This window comes from Aedes albopictus, chromosome 2 (assembly GCF_035046485.1).
Source record: "Aedes albopictus strain Foshan chromosome 2, AalbF5, whole genome shotgun sequence".
Taxonomy (NCBI): Eukaryota; Metazoa; Arthropoda; class Insecta; order Diptera; family Culicidae; genus Aedes; species Aedes albopictus.
Window position 1 is genome coordinate 123,842,452 of NC_085137.1, and position 23,160 is coordinate 123,865,611.

At 41.8% G+C, this 23,160-nt stretch overlaps 1 protein-coding gene across 1 annotated transcript in view; it reads right to left on the bottom strand.

The window, feature by feature from the left end:
• The window catches only part of LOC115255251 (plasminogen), a 95,291-nt gene that overhangs the window by 29,234 nt on the left and 42,897 nt on the right, over positions 1-23,160 (bottom strand). Inside the window, exon 2 of the mRNA XM_029853198.2 lies at positions 5,341-5,597. Within this exon, the coding sequence (XP_029709058.1) occupies positions 5,341-5,440 (100 nt within the window). The 5' untranslated portion in view covers positions 5,441-5,597. The remainder of the gene's footprint in view (positions 1-5,340; positions 5,598-23,160) is intronic.

Sequence of the window (23,160 nt, forward strand, 5' to 3'; positions counted from 1 at the left end):
TCTGATACATCCTTAAAAACCCATTGAAGTCCACTAGGGCCCCTGAAACCCTTAGGCTGAATCAAGCCTAAGCGGTAGCTACCCTGAAAAAATCCCTCTGTAACCTCCCTAAAACAGCATTCAAAGTCGTTTAAATGCTAGAAAACTATTCTAAATCTTTAAAAAAATGCTTAGACACTAGGGTATAACAAGAGATTAACAGGATTATTGGAATAGATGAATGCATATAAATTGGCGAGCTCGTTTTATGGTACTATTATGTTACTTGAAATCAGAAAGGGGCATTTCAATGATGACATTCTTCAAACGATTGCTTTATTAACAGAAACCATCTATAGATTATTGCAGTGCTTAGGTTCTCGATTCAATTATGGAATTGATCAAAGAATTCGAGAAAATATGTAGCCTTCCAGCTAAATTTGACAACAAAATAAGAGTTCAATTATCAGGTTTATTATTTTTTGACTAACTGTTCAGTTAAAATTGCTCATTTAGCCTTATCAGGCTTTATCCCAGTGGGAATGTTACAGAAGAAAAAGAAGAATAATAAAAAATCCTCTGTTGCTTCAATTGTAACTGTAGTCGTATTTCCTAGATGCTGGATCATCAGGTATCAGGTATCAGAAGGCCGGCTCCAGAGGCACGTTATCCTCCATTTGGGACATTTGTGCCATCGCCAAAATAACAGCCTATTTCATCATCTACCTGAGGGAAAAGGAAGGAAAAAGGATTTGGATGGGGAAAGGGACAGGTAGGGAAATAGGAAAAATACCCTGGAAGAGGGTACTAACGCACAAGCGTACCACAATGGGTTCAAACAGCGCCCTGAAAAGGGCACTGTAATAACGCATAAAGCGAAAGAGAGCCTATAGCTCTTTACCACAGCGGGTTAAGAACAACAGAATATCCTGAAGATTCAGGTTTCTGAAGTCAGTTTCACTTAATAAGTGTTTACCGAATACTCGGAAACGCAGTTGCGCGAAAACTGGACAGTTACATATCAAATGATACGAAGTTCCATAATCGGATTCACAGCTATCACAGGCAAATGAATCAGCTTGCTGAATATTCGCCATGTGATAGCTGAGTCGGCAGTGGCCAGTCAATGCTTTGACCAGCATGCTGCAATTCTGCTTAGACAGATTAGTTAGATACTTCGCCACCCGTAGAGATGGCTCAGCACTATACAATTTGGTTTGACGACATGACTCCAAACTATTCCAATATTGTCTGTGTTGAGTGACAGCCCAGGTGTGAATCTGAAGCTTAATCCAACACTTCGATATCGGAATAGCTGGCTCAGGGCCAATGAAGTCATGTGATGCTCCAGAGCGAGCTAACTCATCAGCCAATTCATTTCCAGCGATGGAAGAATGACCAGGTACCCATAGAAGGTGAACAGCGTTTGCTGAATTCAGCTCCTCGATTTGAGTTCGGCAAGCGATAACTATCTTCGACCTGGAGTTGGCCGAAGCAAGTGCTTTAATAGCAGCCTGGCTATCTGAACAGAAGTATATTACTTTGCCCATTACGTGCTGCTGAAGTGCTGATAGCACTCCGCACATAAGAGCAAAGATTTCGGCCTGAAAAACGGTACAGTGTCTACCAAGTGAATAAGACTGATACAGCCTTAGCTCACGAGAATAAACACCAGCACCTGCTCGACCTTCGAGAAGGGAGCCATCAGTGTAACATACGATGCCGTCTGAAATACTTCTTTCCAGATAACCAGATGTCCACTCTTCCCGGGAAGGGAATTTCGTGGAAAATGTCCTATATGGAAAATTACAAGCAATTGTAAGATCACTTGGAGCAAGGACAATTTTGTCCCAATTCACCAAAAGTGGAAACAACGAGGTGTGTGTTGAACTGCGGTTCACAGGAGTTTCCTCTAGTAGACCGAGTACCCGTAACCGGTAAGTGCAAGAAAGGGCTTCTTGTTTGAGATGAATGTGTAGTGGGGCAACGTCAAAGAGAACTTCTAGCGCTGCCGTAGGAGTTGAAGAGAACGCTCCAGACATCGCCATTAAGCACATCCTTTGGAGATGGCCTAATTTTGATTGGACCGTTCTCACTTCATCCTTTTGCCACCACACAAGACATCCATAAGCCAATATTGGCCGAACCAAAGTTGTGTAAATCCATTTGATATACTTGGGTTTTAGACCCCAAGTTGTACCAAAAGTACGCCGGCATTGCCCGAAGGCCATACAAGCTTTCTTGATTCTGAACTCAATGTGAGGTGTCCAGGAAAGCTTGGAATCAAGAATGACTCCAACGTACTTTACCTGTTCAGTCACATCGATTTCAGAATCAAAGAGACGCAAAGGTCGAACGCCATTACGGTTTCGCCTTTCCGTGAAAAGAACAATAGATGTTTTACTCGGATTAACCGAAAGGCCATATTGGCGACACCAACCCTCAACTACCTGAAGGGCGTTTTGCATCAGGTCGAAAAGGGTGCTGATGCACATACCAACTAACAATGTTAGGTAGTTGTCGGCAAAACCATAAGTAGGAAAACCGCTATTATTGAGTTGCCTCAATAGCGTATCTGCTACGAGATTCCACAAAAGCGGTGATAAGACTCCCCCTTGGGGGCATCCACAAACACTCAATTTCCAAATCCCTGCTAGACGCAATGTCGAGAAGAGATATCGGTTTTTGAGCATTTGGTGAATCCAATTGGAAATCATTGGAGATATACCATGACTCCGTGCGGCTTCCAATATGGCATCGAAAGGCACGTTGTCAAAGGCACCCTCGATATCTAAGAAAACACCCAAACAAGATTGCTTTTGAGTGAATGCTTTCTCGATATCGTAAACAACCTTGTGTAAAAGAGTCACAGTGGACTTACCAGATTGGTAGGCATGTTGGTTCACATGAAGAGGCACGTTGGCCAGATGAACATCACGGATATGATGATCCACAATGCGTTCTAAGCATTTCAGAAGAAAACAGGTCAAACTGATAGGTCTGAAACTCTTTGCTTCTTCATACGACGCACGACCCACTTTCGGAATAAACTTTACAGTAATATCCCTCCAGGATTTGGGAATATACCCTGTAGCAAAACTGCAAACAAGTAGTTTTTTCAAAACATGTTTGAAATAATCAAATCCCTTCTGAAGCAAAATAGGATAAATCCCATCTGCCCCAGGAGATTTGAAAGGAGCAAAGCTATTAAGAGCCCACTCAATCGATTCTATAGTTACAATACTCCGAGCCGAAGCTAAAGAATCATAACTACAAGAAAAGACATCAGGATCATCCGAAGATGTAATATCCACACATCCAGGGAAGTGTGTGCTGAATAAGCATTCCAGAACTTCCTCATCAGAGGAAGTCAGATCGCCATTTGGCAAACGAAGTTCGTTCACCCGGAAATCCTTAGATTTCGCAAGGATTTTGTTTAACCGACTGACTTCACTCAAGCTGGAAACATTTGTACAAAGGTTTTTCCAGCCGGATCGTTCAGCAGACCGGAGAGCTTTCCTGTAGGCCTTGCGAGCCGACCTAAAAGCCTCCGAACCAGCCGAACGTCGTCTGTTCCAACTCTTTCTACATTGTTTCCTGAGTTTCGCCAGATCAGAGTTCCACCAAGGGGTTCCTCTTGTGATCTTCACAGACCGTAGAGTGCATGCTTCTTCAAAAGCTTCCATGATGAAGGTCGTTGTAGTATCAACGGCATCATCTAAATCACTTGGAGTGTCAATGGATGGTGAATATCCATGAAATTTGGCTGCAACCAAATCAGTATAAAGATCCCAGTTTGTTGACCGAGGATTCCTGAAACGCAATGTTTGCGAAGTAACATTTAAATGTTCAAAAAAGATATAGCGATGGTCAGATAAAGATTCTTCATCTGACACATGCCAATTGGTCAGCTCGTGACTAATTCTGCTAGAGCAAAGCGTTATATCTAACACTTCCTCTCTAGCAGATACCATGAAGGTTGGGCGGTTGCCTATGTTAAGTAATGCAAGATCTGTACTACTTAAGTACTCCATCAAACTGGAGCCTCTCAAGTTAATGTCTGAGCTGTCCCAGATGATATGGTGAGCATTAGCATCACTGCCAACAATTAGCGGAAGGCCTTTTGAAGTGCAGTATGCGATGACTTGTTTGAAAGCATCCGTAGGGGATGGTTCATCATGTGGTAAACACACAGAACAATAGACGTATTTCCTGTTGAGGTTTCCAACAGATACATCAATTGTGATAGCACATACATCTCTGGTGGTTAGTTCAGAGATGAGTGTAGCAACTATTGCGTTGTTGACAAGCACACAGGCTCGAGGCATGACACGCGAGTTTGCCATTTCATGTTTACTGAAAGTGGCAAACACCGGGTTCACAAGGTTTCCTAGATAGAAATTTCCCTTACGAAAGTAAGGTTCTTGTACCAAGGCCACTTGGGCTGTACCATTTTGCATAAGTCTGCAAAGATTGATCGTTGCTGTTCTTTTATGCTGAAGATTGATCTGAGCTATCCTAACCGTAGCCACTACCCAAACTAAGTAAGATTAAACTCTTCGCAACAGCAGCACAACAAAGAACAGCAACAATAAAACCAAATCGGTATCGATTGGAAAACGCCAAAGGCGAGGATACACAGAATACACTGTGTAAATCGCATAATGCGAAACCATATAGGTGAAAATTTAAACTAATTAACAACATCTTCATAATCCCGCTCTTATTTAGCCTCAAGTGAGACTAAAGAAGGGCAGCTGATTGTCTCGGAGAAACACAAGGTCCACTGCACCATTGCTCCGGTTAGCGCAGTAAGGGCTACATACTGTGGAGGGCGCCCTGGTACTCCACAGGCTCCGTTAGCGGTTATGTTTTTATTAGACCCCCCTAGCCATTCATTCCTAGGCACGGTAAGCATGAAGCCGCATCACACCATGAATTAGGGGTCACCTGTTGGTGGATTCTTACCACCGGAACAGGCGGTCCGTAGTGTTATTCTTAGCCAATTGAGACAATCGCTACCGACACTACACAGCTATCTAGGCTGATCGAGAAAAGAAGAAGAGAAAAGAATTGATCAAAGAATTCGAGAAAATATGTAGCCTTCCAGCTAAATTTGACAACAAAATAAGAGTTCAATTATCAGGTTTATTATTTTTTGACTAACTGTTCAATTAAAATTGCTCATTTAGCCTTATCAGGCTTTATCCCAGTGGGAATGTTACAGAAGAAAAAGAAGAATAATAAAAAATCCTCTGTTGCTTCAATTGTAACTGTAGTCGTATTTCCTAGATGCTGGATCATAGTGCAACGAGTGAGAAACCCATTATAAATAACCAAATCGCACCCGCCGTAACTTACTTGCACTAGCTATTGTTGGCGTCGTCGTCTGTGTTAGGAAACTTCCATGGCCGAGGATGAAAATTCCAATCACGCACGTTACGAAATGCCATGAGAGCATCTTCCACTACTGGTGGCGTCGTCACGGTTTTGGTTACCGTCCACCACCACCTTCTCCTCCAACAAAGCTGGCTCTGGCACTACTGCTCTGGCTGTCCGTGCTGCTACTGCTTCAGCTGCTGCTCCGATTGATTGCGCGGATCTATTTTTCATTCTTTCTGAAAGTGAACAAACGAGAGAAGAAAAGAAAAACGGGGGATCAGCTGTGATGTTAAACTCTGCAGAACCAGATGGATGGGTGAGAAAACGTTTTGCTGATTGGACAATGCGCGCAGATCTATAATGTGGGGGGAATGTGAAGGGGAGAGATGGGTGAAATGGATTCACGAGGGGATAATTTATTTCAAACAGATTCAGCCAACTTGTTCGTTTCGCGGACAACACGAAGCATAAACATTCAGAAATGGTTGCAAATACGTGTAATAGTTCAAGCTAGAAGGTTGAACTTGGCAAAACAGGACAAGTTTTAACAGCAGTGTTACAAGAGATAATGATCAAGGACTCAAATCCTCGTTAACGGCCGACAACCAAGTATAGAATGGTAATCTACGGTCTTGAAACTTAGCTCGAAAAGAAATGGAAAGCTCTGGGAGTGTTCGAGCTAAAGTACCGGACAACATCCCAGAAAATGTTATCATGAGACGGACGTGAAGCACAGCGGTGCATTTTACACCAATCTCTCCCACACGCGGTAGACTAATTGTTCTGCGGCATAACATCCATCTTATTCCGGAAAGCTGGGCTACATATGGTGTCAGAGGCTTACGGAACAATGGACATGTGGAAACGTTCGATGCACATGGAGAGTGTTTGTTTTGTGTGTGGTTAAACGAGTTACAGATTGATGGACAGCAGATCGTTTTTCTCTTCTTAATTGGTGCATTGTTTTTAATTTATTTTTTCTTGAGAGGAAAACTTTGAAACAGGTATCAGAAACAGTGAGTTGCTAAATAAGTACTTTGTAAGGAATGTGCTGGATACAATTAAGTTTAACCCTTAAAAATGCGGAATGATCGTCTTTTACTTTCAGTCAGTGGTGTCATTGAGGTTACTTTAAGTAGCTCTTTGGATAAAAACATGTATTTTTGGCTCTCAGTACAAGAATACGCTTCTTTAAAACACTCGTTTAGTTTTTAGCATGCATAATCTTAGGTACTTAAGCTCTACGAGTGACAGCGCAATAATCAATGTAAAAAAAACATTTGTGAGTTTTCCTATTTTTTGCGCCCCCATACATGTGTGGCGGACTACACCTAACATACAGCAAGCACTCAAGACATACACGCAATACCCATTTATCAAAAATGTATACACAAGAGCTACAAAAACGATTGATCATAAATATGTAAATAGATTTAGTAATAAATAGACTCTTGAACCAATAACACGCTTCTCTTAAATCTCGAAGCTATTGGTCACCCCAAACATGCAACACAATCTACATTTTAAGAATTATTCTCAAGACTTCTTTTACATTTATATAAATCTCCTCTTTAATTTAAAAAAAATATGTTGTGAAAATTTTATTTTTGCAAAGGATTTATTCGGATGTTCTTAAGAATGTGTTTAGAAAACATTCTATAGATCCCTTCAGAAACTCCTAAACGGATTGCTTCAGAAAATCGCCAGGTGAATCTTTTAGAAATTATTTAACAACTGTTTCTGAGAATATTTTCAAAAAAAATTTAATAAATTGCATTGGAAAATCTTTCAAAGATTACTTTACAATATTTCCTTTAAGTTGCCTGCAAACATTATTTTAGAGGAATCCTTTAGAAATCCTTTATATTTCCTACGAATTTTTCAAAAAATCTTAAACGGATTTCTCAAGAAATTCCCAGGGCATTCCTTCACAAATTCATCTATTGATTTCTAAAAAAAATCTTTTTCCAGAATGTGGTTAGAAAACTTCTTATGAGTTTTTTCCGAAATTGCTCTAACGATTAATTTAAAAAATCATCCAGGAATACCTTCCAAAAAATCTTCCAAGGATTCGTTCAAAAATTTCTCCAGGGATTATTTAAGAAAATCTTCCATGGTGTGCGCCAGAACTTCTCTAGAGATTCCTCCAGTGATTTCTCCAAAAAACTATACATGGCATTTTTCACAAATTCCTCTTTCGATTTTTTCGGAAAATATTGAATATATTCTTTCAAAAATTCCTTCAGCGATTCCATCAAAAATTCGGAAATCCAACATTTTTTGAATTTTATGCCAGGAATTCCTGGCAAGGGTTGTCAGGGCTCGTAAGAAGTTAATCATACATTTTTTTTTTCTTTACAGCGTCTGATCCCCATGGGCGGCTGATCTACGTCCGAGTGCCAGGGAAGGACTCTAAGCTCAACTGTGCACTATGGTCCTCCGGAAAGTAGGAGGTTGGTGTCGGAAAATCAGCAACAGAATAATACGAACCGAGACCAACGGCAATGACCCCAGCGTACAAAAAGGATTTGCGATTGGAAACTCGGTACGTGGAACTGCCGATCTCTCAATTCCATTGGGAGCACCCGCGTACTCGCCAATCTACTGAAGGGCCGCGGGTTCGGCATCGTAGCGCTGCAGGAGGTGTGTTGGACAGGATCCATGGTGCGAACGTTTAGAGGTAATCATACCATCTACCAGACCTGCGGCAACACACGCGAGCTGGGAATAGCTTTCATCGTGATGGGTGTTAGGCAGAGGCGCGTGATCCATTGGTGGCCGATCGACGAAAGAATGTGCAGGTTGAGGATCAAGAGCCTATTCTTCAACTTTAGCATAATAAACGTGCACAGCCCTCACTCCAGAAGCACTGATGATGACAAAGACGCATTTTACGCGCAGCTCGAACGCGAGTACGACCGCTGCCCAAACCACGACCTCAAGATCATCATAAGGGATCTTAACGCTCAGGTAGGCCAGGAGGAGGAATCAGACCGACGATTGGAAAATTCAGCGCCCACCAGCTGACGAACGAAAATGGCCTACGTCTCTCTGATTTCTCCGCCTCCAAGAACATGGCCATTCGTAGCACCTTCTTCCAGCACAGCCTCCCGTATCGTTAAACCTGGAGATCACCACAACAAACGGAATCGTTAATCGACCACGTTCTAATTGATGGACGGAACTTCTCCGACATTATTGACGTCAGGACCTATCGTGGCGCAAATATCGACTCTGATCATTACCTGGTGATGGTTAAACTGCGCCCAAAACTCTCCGTTATTAACAATGTACAGTACCGGTGGCCGCCCCGGTACGATCTAGAGCAACTGAAGCAACCGGATGTCGCCACCGCATACGCGCAGAATCTCGAGGTAGCGTTGTTGGACGAGGGTATGCTCGATGTGGCCCCTCTAGAGGACTTCTGGAGTACAGTCAAAGCAGCCATCAACAACGCAGCCGAGAACACTATCGGGTACGTAGAACGGAGTCGACGAAACGATTGGTTCGACGAGGAGTGCAGAGCGGTTCTGGAGGAGAAGGATGCAGCGCGGGCGGTAATGCTGCAGCATGGAACCCGACAGAATGTGGAGCGATACAGACAGAAGCGGAAGCAGCAGACCCGTCTCATCCGGGAGAAAAAGTGCCGCCTGGAAGAAGCGGAGTGCGAGGAAATGGAACTGCTGTGCCGTTCACATGAAACACGTTAGTTCTACCAGAAGCTCAACGCATCCCGCAAAGGCTACGTGCCGCAAGCCGAAATATGCTGGGATAATGACGGGAGCCTCCTGACGGACAAACGTGAGGTGATCGAAAGGTGGAAGCAGCACTTCGACGAGCACCTGAATGACGAAGAGAATGTAGGCACGAAGGACCAAGGCAGCGGAGGAAATGACTATGTTGGTGCAGCAGAGGACGGAAACGAACCAACTCCCACGCTGAGGGAAGTTAAGGATGCCATCCACCAGCTCAAAAACAACAAAGCGGCTGGTAAGGACGGTATCGCAGCAGAACTCATCAAGATGGGCCCGGAAAAGTTGGCCACCTGTCTGCACCAGTTAGCAGTCAAGCAGTCTGGGAAACCGAACAGCTACCGGAGCAGTGGACGGAAGGGATACTTTGTCCCGTCCACAAGAAAGGCGACAAGATAATGTGTGAGAACTTTCGAGAACTTTCACCATTTTGAATGCCGCCTACAAAGTGCTATCTCAGATCATCTTCCGTCGTCTTTCACCAAACGTAAATGAGTTCGTGGGAAGTTACCAAGCCGGTTTCATCGACGGCCGGTCGACAACGGACCAGATCTTCACCGCAGGGATGGAAAATAATGAAGATTGCAGCTGAGCAGACACAAACCGAAACAAACATAGGTACTCGTGAACAACAGGGGCCCGGGAATACTCGCACTTCTTTATTCGTGAGTAAACGAAGCTGGCAAGCACTCGCATGTGATTCGCGAAGCTTCGTGAGATTTTTGCATTTTGACGAAAAACGCTTTTTTACGACTGACAGTGCTGTTTTTCAGGAACAATGAAGCATAAAGCATTAGTTTATGTTGGATAATCACTGGATTTGCTATTATAACCACAATAAAATGCACTTCCCGCACCTCCACTAGTTCTTCACGAATAAAAGCTCATGAGTGTTTCTGTTTTCGTTTTGCTTCTTACTCACGAAGCAGGCGGGTGCGAATAAACTCACACACTGTTTACTCTCGGAATCGTGAGTAAGCCTTGTGTTGGCTTTACACTCGCGAATTGCTTCATGAGGAGAGTAATTCCATCACTGCTTCACCGTACGGTAAATCCTCCAGAAATGCCGTGAATACCAGGTCCCAACGCACCACCTGTTTATCGTTTTCAAAGCGCCATACGACAGTATCGACCGCACAGAGCTATGGAAAATTATGGACGAGAACAGCTTTCCCGGGAAGCTTTCCAGACTGATAAGAGCAACGATGGACGGTGTGCAGAACAGCGTAGGGATTTCGGGTGAACTATTCAGTTCATTCGAATCTTGACGGGGACTACACAGCAAATAATTTTGTAATATGCAGGCGCGTAACTTCTGGCGCTGTATCCATTTTTGGATGTAATTTCTGCCGATTACATCGTTTTCCAACAATTATCACACTTACCATGTACACCCTGGTTGGCAACGAAAAGCGTCGATAAACCCGTTTCAGTAAATCAAGTAGAAGCAGTATCATATTTATCATGCTCATTCCAACTCGGTGAAATGGCCGAGAGGTAAAGAATATGCTTCACAATCAACAGATCAATGTACGAATCCATGCCAATATTTTACCTATAAATAATTCATCTATTGATTCGGCTCTATAGCGATTGCTAGACCCACTTTCAAGCTGCGGCGGCTAATTTGCTGCGTGGAAAGAATGTAATCGATACATCACTTTTACGATGCGACTGATGTGCAGCGAAAATGATGTGATTTTTTTTTGCTGTGTACGACAAGGTGATGGACTTTCCTGCCTACTATTTAACCTCGTCCTAGAAGGTGTTACGCGATGAGCCGGGCTCAACAGCCGGGGTACGATCTTTACGAAATCTGGCCAATCTGTCTTGCGGATGACATGGATATTATTGCTAGAACATTTGGAACGGGTGCAGAACTGTACACTAGGTTGTCCCAAAATTGCACATGGTCAAAAAGCTTGGGGGCTCACCCTGCAAATGATAGCTAAGGGTGTTAGAAACAAACTTTTGTATGACGGCAACTTTCAGAAAAGACGTTTAGAGGTCGCCCCAGCGGGATTTTTGAAAAATGGCCATTTTTCGTAATAAATTTCATACAAATATTTTTTACCGTACAAATATTGGCAATACCCACTATTTTTATATTTTTTACAGCTTGATATGGATCCAAACTTCTTGGAAAAAATGATTAACGACATGTTTTGCAGGTAACATTTTGATACTAAATTTTTGAATTTACTAAAATGTGTCATTTTATGATATACTGTGCATTTTACCTATCATAAAAACTATCTGAACCTAATGCTAATTTTAAACAATTTCCATAAAAAAATAGGAAATTTTATGAGGAAAAACTTTGCCGAAGACAGCATGGCGTTTTTTCCATCCGTTTTAGAGATATTCACGATTTACTATTTGGTGAAATTTGAATTTTTAGGTATTTTTCTAAAAATGTCACATAAGAACTTCTTAAAAACACATACAAAGTAAAAAATCACGTATGCTCAACATACAAAAGTTTGTTTCTAACACCCTTAGCTATCATTTGCAGGGTGAGCCCTCAAGCTTTCTGACCATGTGCAATTTTGGGACAACCTACTGTACACCCGCCTGAAACGTGAAGCAGCAGTGGTCGGACTGGTGGTGAATGCGGCTAAGACAAAGTACATGCTGGTAGGTGGGACTGAGCGAGACAGGACAAGCCTTGGCAGCAATGTTACAATAGACGGGGATACTTTCGAGGTGGTAGAAGAATTCGTCTACCTCGGTTCCTTGCTAACGGCTGACAATAACGTGAGTCGTGAAATACGAAGGCGCATCATCAGTGGAAGTCGTGCCTACTATGGGCTCCAGAAGAAGCTGCGGTCAAAACAGATTCACCCCCGCATCAAATGTACCATGTACAAGACGTTAATAAGACCGGTGGTCCACGAGACATGGACCATGCTCGAGGAGGACCTGCAAGCACTCGGAGTTTTCGAGCGACGCGTGCTAAGAACGATCTTCGGCGGTATGCAGGAGAACGATGTGTGGCGGAGAAGGATGAACCACGAGCTCGCTGCACTTTACGGCGAACCCAGCATCCAGAAGGTGGCCAAAGCCGGAATGATACGTTGGGCAGGGCGTGTTGCAAGAATGCCGGACAACAACCCTGCAAAGCTGATGTTTGCAACGGATCCGGTTGGCACAAGAAGGCGTGGAGCGCAGAGAGCACGATGGGCGTACCAGGTGGAGCGTGACTTGGCGAGCATTGGGCGCGACCGAGGATGGAGAGCGGCAGCCACAAACCGAGTATTGTGGCGTACTACCCGAGCAAAGGCGGATAACAAAGTGATATCACTTTGATAATAAACTGTGTTATCGGTGTTATCATTTTGTTATTTTTGTTATCATCTTTTTCAATTGATGATAACCAGATGATAACAAATTTAGTTATCGATAATTTTGGTCTATCGCGATAACATAAAAATACTAAATAATAACAAAATATGTTATCTGTTTCCAAACGCACATTTCAAAGCTTTCCCAAAACTGAGAGTCTGATGAACCTCGAATCTAAAAATAGATTCCGCTTCCCACCTACAATGCGACTGCAGTACGAAAGCGTAGCCTTTTATTACTCTCACTCTCAATGAGTCCCGTTGGTATAGGGGCTATCGGCTGCGACCGACAATCACTCGATCAGGGTTCGAGACCCGCCTGGGCGCAATAGTTGAAAACATTGATTGTAAGTTACAAGAAACTTTTTTCAATAGATGACGATGTCGGTAAAGTAGATTTTTACTATTTTGGTCGATAAAATAGCTCTAAATGATAACTAATTGAACAAAACCAGTTATCAGTCACATGTATTTTTTCATGTTGATAACTAAATGAAATGTTGAAAAAACTATTATATAACACAATTAGTTATCAACTTGAACTCAATGATAACTTAACTTCTTATCATTTTGGTATTCGAGAAGTAAATATGAGTTATCATTTTTGTTATGTTGGCTCTTAATTCAACCTAAATGATAACAAACAAGGGCCCATATAGCCGAGGCGGTAAACGCACGGGTATTCAGCATGACCATGCTGAGGGTGACGGGTTCGATTCCCGGTCGGTCCAGGATCTTTTCGTAAAGGAAATTTCCTTGACTTCCTTGGGCATAGAGTATCTTCGTGCCTGCCACACGATATACGCATGCAAAATGGTCATTGGCAGAGGAAGCTCTCAGTTAATAACTGTGGAAGTGCTCATAGAACACTAAGCTGAGAAGCAGGCTTTGTCCCAATGAGGACGTTACGCCAAGAAGAGAGAGAGAGAGATAACAAACTCAATTATCAAATGAATGATAACCAGGTAATAGAACTTGTTATCATTTTCTTATCCGCCTTTGCTCGGGTATTGTTGATTATGTCTTGTCTTAATGATGTTGAACAAATAAATGTATGTATGTACCCTATTAAGATTCCTTTTAGAGTTTTGTTTAGGAACTTCTTCTGAACTCTATACAGAATTCTTTCGGGAATTCGAAATTCATCGAGAAATTTATTTCGCAATTCAATCCCGGATTATTTCTTAAATTTTCACCTCAATTTCTCCCATGAATTTGTAGTTTCAAAAGAAATCCTCCCCAAATTACATCCGCAATTCCAACTGAGATTTCATCCAGAGTTTGTTCCCAGAGTTTCTTGTAGATTTTCATTTTCAGCGGAGCCTCTTTTGGGCTTTTTTAGGGGTTTCTTCAGACTGTCAAGCAATTTTCTCAAGAGCCTATCTCTGAATTTCCATTAAAGTTTTTTTCTCTATATTTCCAGATTTTATATAAAAACTTCTATGCGAGAGACATCTGCATAATCATACCGGAATTTCACCCTTATTCAATTCCGGGATACGTTCGTTTTTTTTTCGATTTTTTTTCCCAGAGCTCCTCCAGACGTTTTTTTCCAAAGTGACTTCCGTCATTTTTCGAAGTTATTTCTGAGATTTTACCGGAGGGAAATCCACTAGAAGTACAATGTTTATATATTGCATTTAACTAACATTTACCAAATTTGTCTAAAACATACCGGAAAAACTTCTGATTAACTGAAAAAACTGAAAAAGTGTGATTAACTGAAAGGCACTGAATGTTGCTAATAGCAACAATAGTAACATTCTATTCCTTTTAATTAATTACAAGTTTCTCCAGTCTCTTGTAGGTTCTCGGGGACTGCTTCACAAAAGTTTTCCGAGATTTTTGGCTGAATTTCCCAAGAATCCCGGGGTTTCAAAAATAGTCACGAAATAATTGATTTTGCGAAATTTCTGCAGAAGAACCTCTAGGTGTATAAGAGAGCAGATTGTGGAATCGAGCGACTAATTGGCAAAGAAATTTTAACAAAAGAGTTAACTGAGAATTTCCCAGGATTTATTTTGAAATTTTTCTCGAGATTTTTCGCGTTCTTCCTTGTAATAGTTCTCTTTGAAGTTTTACTGGGATAGATTCCAGAGTTCCTTTGAACTTGGTTTCTACTCCCTGGAAGACCGTCAGGAAATTTCAGCACCTACCAGCTGACGAACGAAAACGATCAACGGCTAATTGATTTTGAGGTAGGCCTTTCTTCCAGCACCACAGTGTAGATGGAATCCTAAATGGACTACGTTTGGATTGATGCACGGTTCCTTCCTGACAGCTAAACTAACACCAACTCCGACCATTACCTGGTGATGGTCACGTAGCTGTCCCCAAAACTTTCTGGATGACGCTTCAGTATACATAAAGAATGTCGAAGCAGCGTACCCGAGCAGGAGAAAATAACTGAAGAATAACTAACTCAGGTATGGAAAACCAAATACCTACAACCTGAATGAGGTATTAAATAGCCCTGCATAAGAGGTAAAATACCTAAAATAATAACTGGTGTGTATTCTGTGAATAACACGTGAATAATGACATCAGGTATGGTAATACCTAAATAATAATCGGCGATTTTTCCATACAAATACCGATTTTTCCATAATTGAATAATACCTCATGCAGTCCTCAACGCCAAACCAATAAGTCGTTGAGGTATTGCATCAATACCTACAAAATACCAAAATAAGTTATTTTCAATACCTGGAAAACCGACCAATACCTAATCTTGGTATGATACCTGACTTTGGTATGCTCTAGTTATGGGGCAGTTATTCATTGCTGTTCGGGTAGCCGGAGAGCTGAATGTGGCCTCTCTAGATTATAATTATAATTACCGGAGTACAGTGAAAGCGGCCATGAATGCCGTTGCCGTATGCACCATCGGAACAAATGGTTCGGCGAAGAGTGCAGAGAAATTTGGCAGAAGATGAATGTAGCGGTCTTACTGCAACGTAAGACCCGGTAGAAAGTGGAACGTTACATCGGAAGCGGAAGCAGCAAAACCGTCTGTTTGGAAGAAGAAATATCGCCTGGCAAAAACGGGGTTTTAGGAAATACATGGAATGAATGAATGAAGTTTCTGTTCCGTTCTCAAGGAACCTGCAAGTTCTACCAGAAGCTCAACGCGCCTACATGGTAACGTCTTTGTGCCTCAACGCGAAATGTGCCCGGTAAAGAACGGGATCCTATTGACGCACCAACGTAGTCCGTCAAGTGGTCAGGATATAAACACTACATACACAGACAAACAGACGTAACACTTGTGAAATTTCCATCGACCACGCTTTTAACGATCATTTTAAATTTTCATAGTTGTGGCTTTCACAACCAGAGGCGCGCGCATCGTTTTTATATGCGTTTGACGTTTCACACTAGCGCCTTCTGTTGACGATATTGCACAACACAGTGATTCGTGCAACTTTTCCACAAGGTGATGGTAGTGTGAACCTGGGCGATGGATTTCAATGAAAATCGTTCAAGGTGGTGCATTTTTTTTTGGCGGCATGCTGGAGAACTGTGTTTGGCAGCGAAAGCGGTAGCATGAGCTCGCTACGCTGTATGGTGAACCCAGCAACTAGAAAGTTGCCAAGGCCGAAACGATGCGATGGGCAAGATACGATGCAACAATTCCGGATAGCAACCCAGCAAAGGTTGTGTTCTGGATGGTATAAGACGACACGGTACATAGGGGAGACTAGGTGGACTGACCAGGTCCATAGTTATTTGGCAAGTATAGGACGTTTCCGAGGTTGGAGCTGCGATCCAAAATTAGTGGCGCTGAATTATAAACACAGTCGCATCTATATTGAACTAAATGTTGTTGTAAATTAATGAAAGATAAGTATATATAGATTCGACGGTGACATTAACTCCACAAACTAAATTAATGAAAATTATACTGTGTATTCACTCCATTAGGGCTTATTAATAAACTACATGACGGGAGGGGAGAGAAGGTCCACTACAATGTTACGTTTTAAATAAACTTTTAAAACTTTCCGAAAAAAAGCTTGTAACGAGGCATTTATAACTGCCTGATTTAGCATACATTACATTTGAATGACCCCCTAAGATGCAATTGATTTGCATTTTGCCGCACTCACTCGGTTGTGCTAACTCACGCCGAACCTAAACAACGGTAACAACAACCCGGCGAAGGAGTTGGCAATTAAGAGGATTAATTAACAGCCATGTTATGCTACGTTATGATGACGGCGACGACGATGGTATGGTTGTTTCGCTTTTTTTAGCTTTTCTCCCTACAAGAGAAGCAAACCGTCTCAGTCAGTCAGTCAAATCAGCGGTGCAGATCAGATCCACCGTTTTTTGTGGGATAAGAGGGGAAATGGGACGTGGGGGCGCTACCCGGTTGTTTTGTAGTAAAATGAGATTAAACCGAGAGAGAGAAGGACGCCGAACTTTCTACCAGCGAACAAATGGATAAGGCAGTGGTTGGCAAACTCCGGTTTGGTGCTATGGAGAAACGTAGGAAAAGCGATACAGTTTACAGATTGATGACAAGCTTGAGTTCAATTCTACGTCTTCAGGGAACAGAGATGGTCAAGTGGCTCCACAGCTTAGAGAAAAAAAGTTTCCATCTAGCGAATTGGGTTTCTTTTTGCAATTCAAATCAAAGTTTGTTCATCAGGCATGTGTTTCTGTGTAAAGCGGACCTAGCACGTGACTATCACGCCTACCCGAGTAGAAGGGCATACCTTACGAATACCATGCGAAGAGCAACATGTGCTCTAATACCTAAAATTGTTATTGGTGCGTTATTCTACGAAATGTTATGAGAACATCACAATAACAGTTGGAGGTATTTGAGCAGATTTTGGTATTGATGTAGTATTTGTTGGTTTAGCTGTGAAAATAACCGAAGAACAAGATTTGCTATTACATCATGAAGTCATTGAACAAATGGAACATTCAATAACAAGGAATGTTATTAGTTTGTTATTCAATAACTTTAGAATAACAAATACAGCATTTGAAATTTTAGGTATGCATTCATTATTGAAATAACAAGACTTGTTATTTTCTAGGTGTTATTTATACAAATTTTTGGTATTATTTTTGTTATTTTGCCTCTTATTACCACCTAATGAAGGGCATATCAAGGTATGGTAGTATGTATTTAAGATAAATACCATGATATGTTATTCACTTGTTATTTTCTTCTGCTCGGGTAGGGACTGGGATCGAATCCCACTCCCGACAAACTCGCCAAATGTGAGTTCTTCCTTCGGAAGGGAAGTGAAGCGTAAGTCCCAAGATGAACTAATCTAGGGCTCAATAATGCAGATAAAAACGTGTTTCTGTTGGGTACTTAAATGTCAAAACATTTCCAACATTGTAATTTCCACTTAATTTGGTAAGTAAATCAAGAAATTTTCATTATATTTCTTATTGATAATTGTCAAAAGGTTGAATTTGTGAAGGCCAAACGAAATAAATAAACTTTCAAGGGAAAAAGAATCGTCCGAACAATTTGTCGGTTTAGGAACCACTGTAATAAGGGAACGAGTTGCGGCTGGCCTAATGGAGGAGGAGGTATATCTGAGCCGGGTGGCGTCACGTGCCATTATTTAGTCACCAGCCAGAGCAAATTAAAAGATTAAAAACAGCTGGATGGTTCATTTGTGCGCAAGGTGGAAACAAAGCACAATGGATATGGCTATGCAGCGGTACCTGCCCACCTCTAAAAGGGGCTGCCAGAGAAAGAGCCAAGAAAAGTGGATAATTTGAATGAAGGTGACAATGGAGGAAATCAATTATGTTTATGTAAAGGCAACAACCGGCCGACCAGCAACGCGACGCACGGACGAAGGCCACAAGTGGTTTGGGATTATGAAGGATCCGGCTTGCATTTAGCGGATTACTGCGCAGGTTTCTTTGGCTCGTGTTCGGCTGAGGGTTGTGCCGGTCGGTTGGTGAAAGCAATCGTAATTTGGATTAACATTAATTAGTTTAGGATTAAATAATTACTGAATTGGGTACGGTGTTGCAGGTTTGTTTTAATGAATTCGATTAAGACGAACAATCAAGTCACGGTGGGAGTCAAGTACACCAAGAGCTGCGCTAATCTGGCGTAGCAACCTTTAGGCTATATCAAGGGGATGTTTGAGAGAAGATTCGGATGCCGCCGGAAAGAATCATGACTTCTCTAGAATGTTACCAATTAAAGGTGGAAGTAAATGTATATTTTATTTATTCCCAGGTTTTCTCAGATTCCTTCCGGAAAGGATTCTTCCATATTAACTCTCAGAGATTCCTTCTTGAAAATCTTCCAAAATTTCAGCGGGAGTATTCCATGGGATTTCTGATGGAGTAGCATTAGGGATGATTCCTAGAAATTATTATTTTTTATTGACATTAATTGTCCTTAGAGTTAATGCTTAACTAGGCAAATTGCAAAGAGGTTTATTGAGCAATTTCTATTGGAGTACCTCCTGAGATTTATTTCTGTGTTGCAGGGGTACGTCCTGCTAGTTAACAAATCTTGTGAATCCTGCAACTGGTTTCGAAATCAAACTTCTTCTATCTCGCAAGTAACTCTTTAGGACTAGTCAATAATAATGCACGGTACAGGCTGGGAAATTTGCGTAATTCAGATCAAGCCTCAGCCTCAGCCTCTGTCAAGCAACTCCTACTCCTGCCTCCCGGCAGGGCCGGGCTGCGAGGAACCTTAGGGAAGATCAGGTAATAACCAACCCCGGTGGGAGCTTTGATCGTAGGCTGACAGGGAAAGGCGGGGGGTGGGGTTTGATTCTGCAAATCTAAGCGACTGTTCTCCACGAGAAGCGGCTCACAACAGCGCCTGATTCCTATAAGAGTGGCAAAACGACGTCCGAGTGCCAGGGAAGGACTGTAAGCTTAACTGTGCCTTTTGGTCCTCCGAAAAGTAGGGGGTTGATGACCAACCCTACGAGTCTTCAATCGTAAAAAAAAACCATAATAATTGAATAATACGGACCGAGACCAAGGGCACGACCTCACCGAACAAACAGGATTTGCGATTGTAAATACGGTACGTGGAACTGCCGAAATTCACTGGGAGCACCCGCATACTCGTCGATCTACTGAAGGACTGGATTCGTAGTGCTGCAGAAGGTGTGCTAGAAAGGATCCATGGTGCGAACGTTTAGAAGTAATCATACCGAGCGTGTCTAAATGAACGAGCAGGCCCCATGGCGAAGTGAACTTGCACTTGACACAATTTCTGCCAGGCCATAAGTGCTTTAGGTGGTATCTGCACAGATTCCGACATGTAGGCTCCCCACATGGCCAGCATACGCAGACTACGACGAGACCGCGGAGCATGTGTTCTTTGAATGCTCACGGTTCGAGGAGCAAAGGTTGACTATGCAGAAGATATGCGGTAGCGATATCAATCAGAACATTGTTAAAAGGATGTGTACCCGATCAGAAAGGCATAACAAAAAATAACATATTTATATCAACGATTGATATCTATATCAAGGTTTGTTATATTTTGATATATTTGTTGGAATCGGTACGAAAACTAGTTTGTATTATTTCAAGGTTCTAACTAAGTCAGTTACAATAAATGAATATGTGATTTGATCATCATTACATCAACATTATAACAAACTCAGTAATGATTTTTAAAATGCAATGTGTAACTAATCAAATTATTTTTTTTAAAGACACTACACCGTCTTCAACCAGAGGTTGCACAGACTGAACATTAGGGCAGTTCAGATTTCAAACATGTTGGAAATTCAAAGCTCCCATATGTTCATTACAATCCTTGGTGCAAAACTACAGTTCTGTCAAATTTTCAGCCATTTCGGTTGTGATTTAATGGTGGCCCAAGAGCAAAATAGGTTTGTATGGGAATTACTATGGAGAATTTTCAAAAAAGTTCTCCACGTTGTAGAGCATTCACACATGGATAAAGTCATAGGGTCAAAGCCAAATTGAATTCTTCAGATCTCAATGATTAATGTTGCCGAAGACCGGAACTTATTTCGACAATCGGCAAAAAAGATATTAAACAAATTCTCACTCACATGCGCATCTTCTTACACGATGTCCTGCAAGGTGTGCAAGAAGCTAACACGCATACTATGATTGCGTGTCAAGCGTGTCGGTCGAGCTGTAGTCTTCTGTTCAAGCATGTATGGATGAATATTGATTAATAACTTTTGACTCGTGAGTCGAAATGATTTGCGGTCTTCGGCAACATTCATCATTGAGATCTGATAAATTCAATTTGACTTTGAGCAAAGAACTTCATCCATATATTAATGCTCTGCAGCGTGAAGAACCTTTTTTGAAAATTTTGCATAGTAATTCCCATATAAACCTCTTTTGCTCTTGGGCCACCATTAAATCACCACCAAAATGGCTGAAAATTTGACAGGACTCTAGTTTTGCACCAAGGATTGTAATGAACATATGGGAGCTTTGAGTTTTTAACATGATTGAAGTCTGAACTGCCCTACGAACATTCACTAACATTAGGCAACGGACAACACGGAACACCCAGTGGACCAGTGGAAGATTTTTCGTTTGAAGAAAAGTTTCCTCCGGCTGTAGCGGGAATCGAACCCTCACTCCGTGGCACTCACAATACGCCTAAACGACTAACGCCGCTAACCGCACGGCTATGAAGCCCACTAACCATTTTGGTAGTGTTCAGTGCGTAAATTAACCGCTGAATGGCGCCGTTGTGTTTAGAAAATACACAATTGTTGATATTCTTTATTATATGAACTGCCAAAAAAGCTCATGTCTTCATCATATTTGTACAGAAAGCTTATGACTTTGTAAGGTGGAAAATGAGGTAAGCAACTCCAGCATTACGTGATGATATTGGGTAATTTTAAATGTTTCTTATCATGATCCAGATCACCTGCACAGTTCGTATGTTCAGCAATATTGTTCATGATTCTTGAAATTCTCGAATGGTGTAAAATTTTATGCACAATTTCACTACTACGAGCTATTGACACATTCCAGCGTAACGGGACACCGCGAGGAACTCACTTTCGTGAACAAATGACGTCTGCAATCGAATAAAATGTTCATGACCTTATGGTTTAACAGGTTTTATAACAAGATTATGAGATGTACTTGCTGATGCAACACTTGTTCTAAGAAGTTTTGGTTCAAATTTACTTTATACAACGTGTTACATTTCGTAACGGGACACCATCGCAGAAATCTTCTTTTTAAAATTTTCAAACTAAAATGCGTATAGCAGCTCTGTTATGATGTTTTGAATAATAGAGTCTTCTAGACATTTCTTCTTTGGATTGATGTGAACAAGATTGCCAAAGTGAGTTTTACTGAGGAATGTATAGTTTTGGAAATATTCTTGATTTAGTTTTGGGAGCGCAGCGTTACGCTCGCGTGAAAACAGTGTTTTGCAAATGGTGTCCCGTTACGGCTAAAGACATCTAGTCATAGATCAAATGCTTTGCTAGATAGAATGTTGGTGTCTTCGGCAATGTTTTTCAGACAGATGGAAGCTGTCCAGCAGGACACAAATAGGCCTTCAAACCCGCTCTGGCCCTATGTTGGCCATCGGAATGGGCCCTGGGGAACCTGTTTCGAGGTTTATTAAACCTTCACGTACCCGACCCCCGGCAACTCATTTTCAAAATACTGGCATTTCGTCAATTTTCATCCGATTTTTTTAAGTCGCCCTCAATTGATCATAAATTGGTGCTAGTTTATTATACTCAAGTGTCCATGCAATATCCGGAACCATTCCGACGATATTCCGGGTTGTGCTGGGGTCAGGGGTTGTCAAAATTGCTAAAAGTGATTATTTCGTGTGCTGTTGTGTTTGAACCATCGATTTTCAGCGAAATTTTTGTTGCGAACAGTGAAATACAATTTCTATAACCAGATTTGAATAAGTTGGCCCATCCGGATGCTCGTAACAGGTTCCGCGGGGCCTCATTGGGGACACTTCTGGTTTTCAACCTAAACATGCCGTGCGACATATCAATCTTCATGATTTCGAATGACTGAGTCAGAAACGATAGACTGAAGTATGTATCAACTAAAATTGCTACCCCGGATCATATAGCACAGGCTCCACGGGGGTGTCATCGAAGACATTTCTGGTTTGCAACCAAAACATGCTGAGCGACGTATCAACCCAAGTAACCACGGTGCTGAAGCTTTATTGCATGCAGATATACGGTGTACTTAGAGCAATCATAACTTTACATGCAAACTTAAAGTTGATTTAAAGTGGAAGTGGGCAATTATAGAATCAAATTAAGATTATACTGGTATAATCTTGGAGCAGTCGCATAATTGCCCATTTCCACTTTAAATCAACTTTAAGTTTGCATGTAAAGTAATGATTGCTCTAAGTACACCGTATATCTGCATGCAATAAAGCTTCAGCACCGTGGTTACTTGGGTTGATACGTCGCTCAGCATGTTTTGGTTGCAAACCAGAAATGTCTTCGATGACACCCCCGTGGAGCACCGTGGTTACTTGGGATTCTTCATGATTTCGAAATAATGGAATAGAAAAAATTTACTTAAGTATGTATCAACTGATATGGTCGCTGCGTAATACCTGGAGCAGGTTCCGCGGGGGCCTCTGAAACACAATAACACACACGAAATAATCACTTTCAGCCATTTGGCAGAACAGACCCCACCCCACCCCCTGACCACAGTACAATCCGGAATATCGTTGGAAT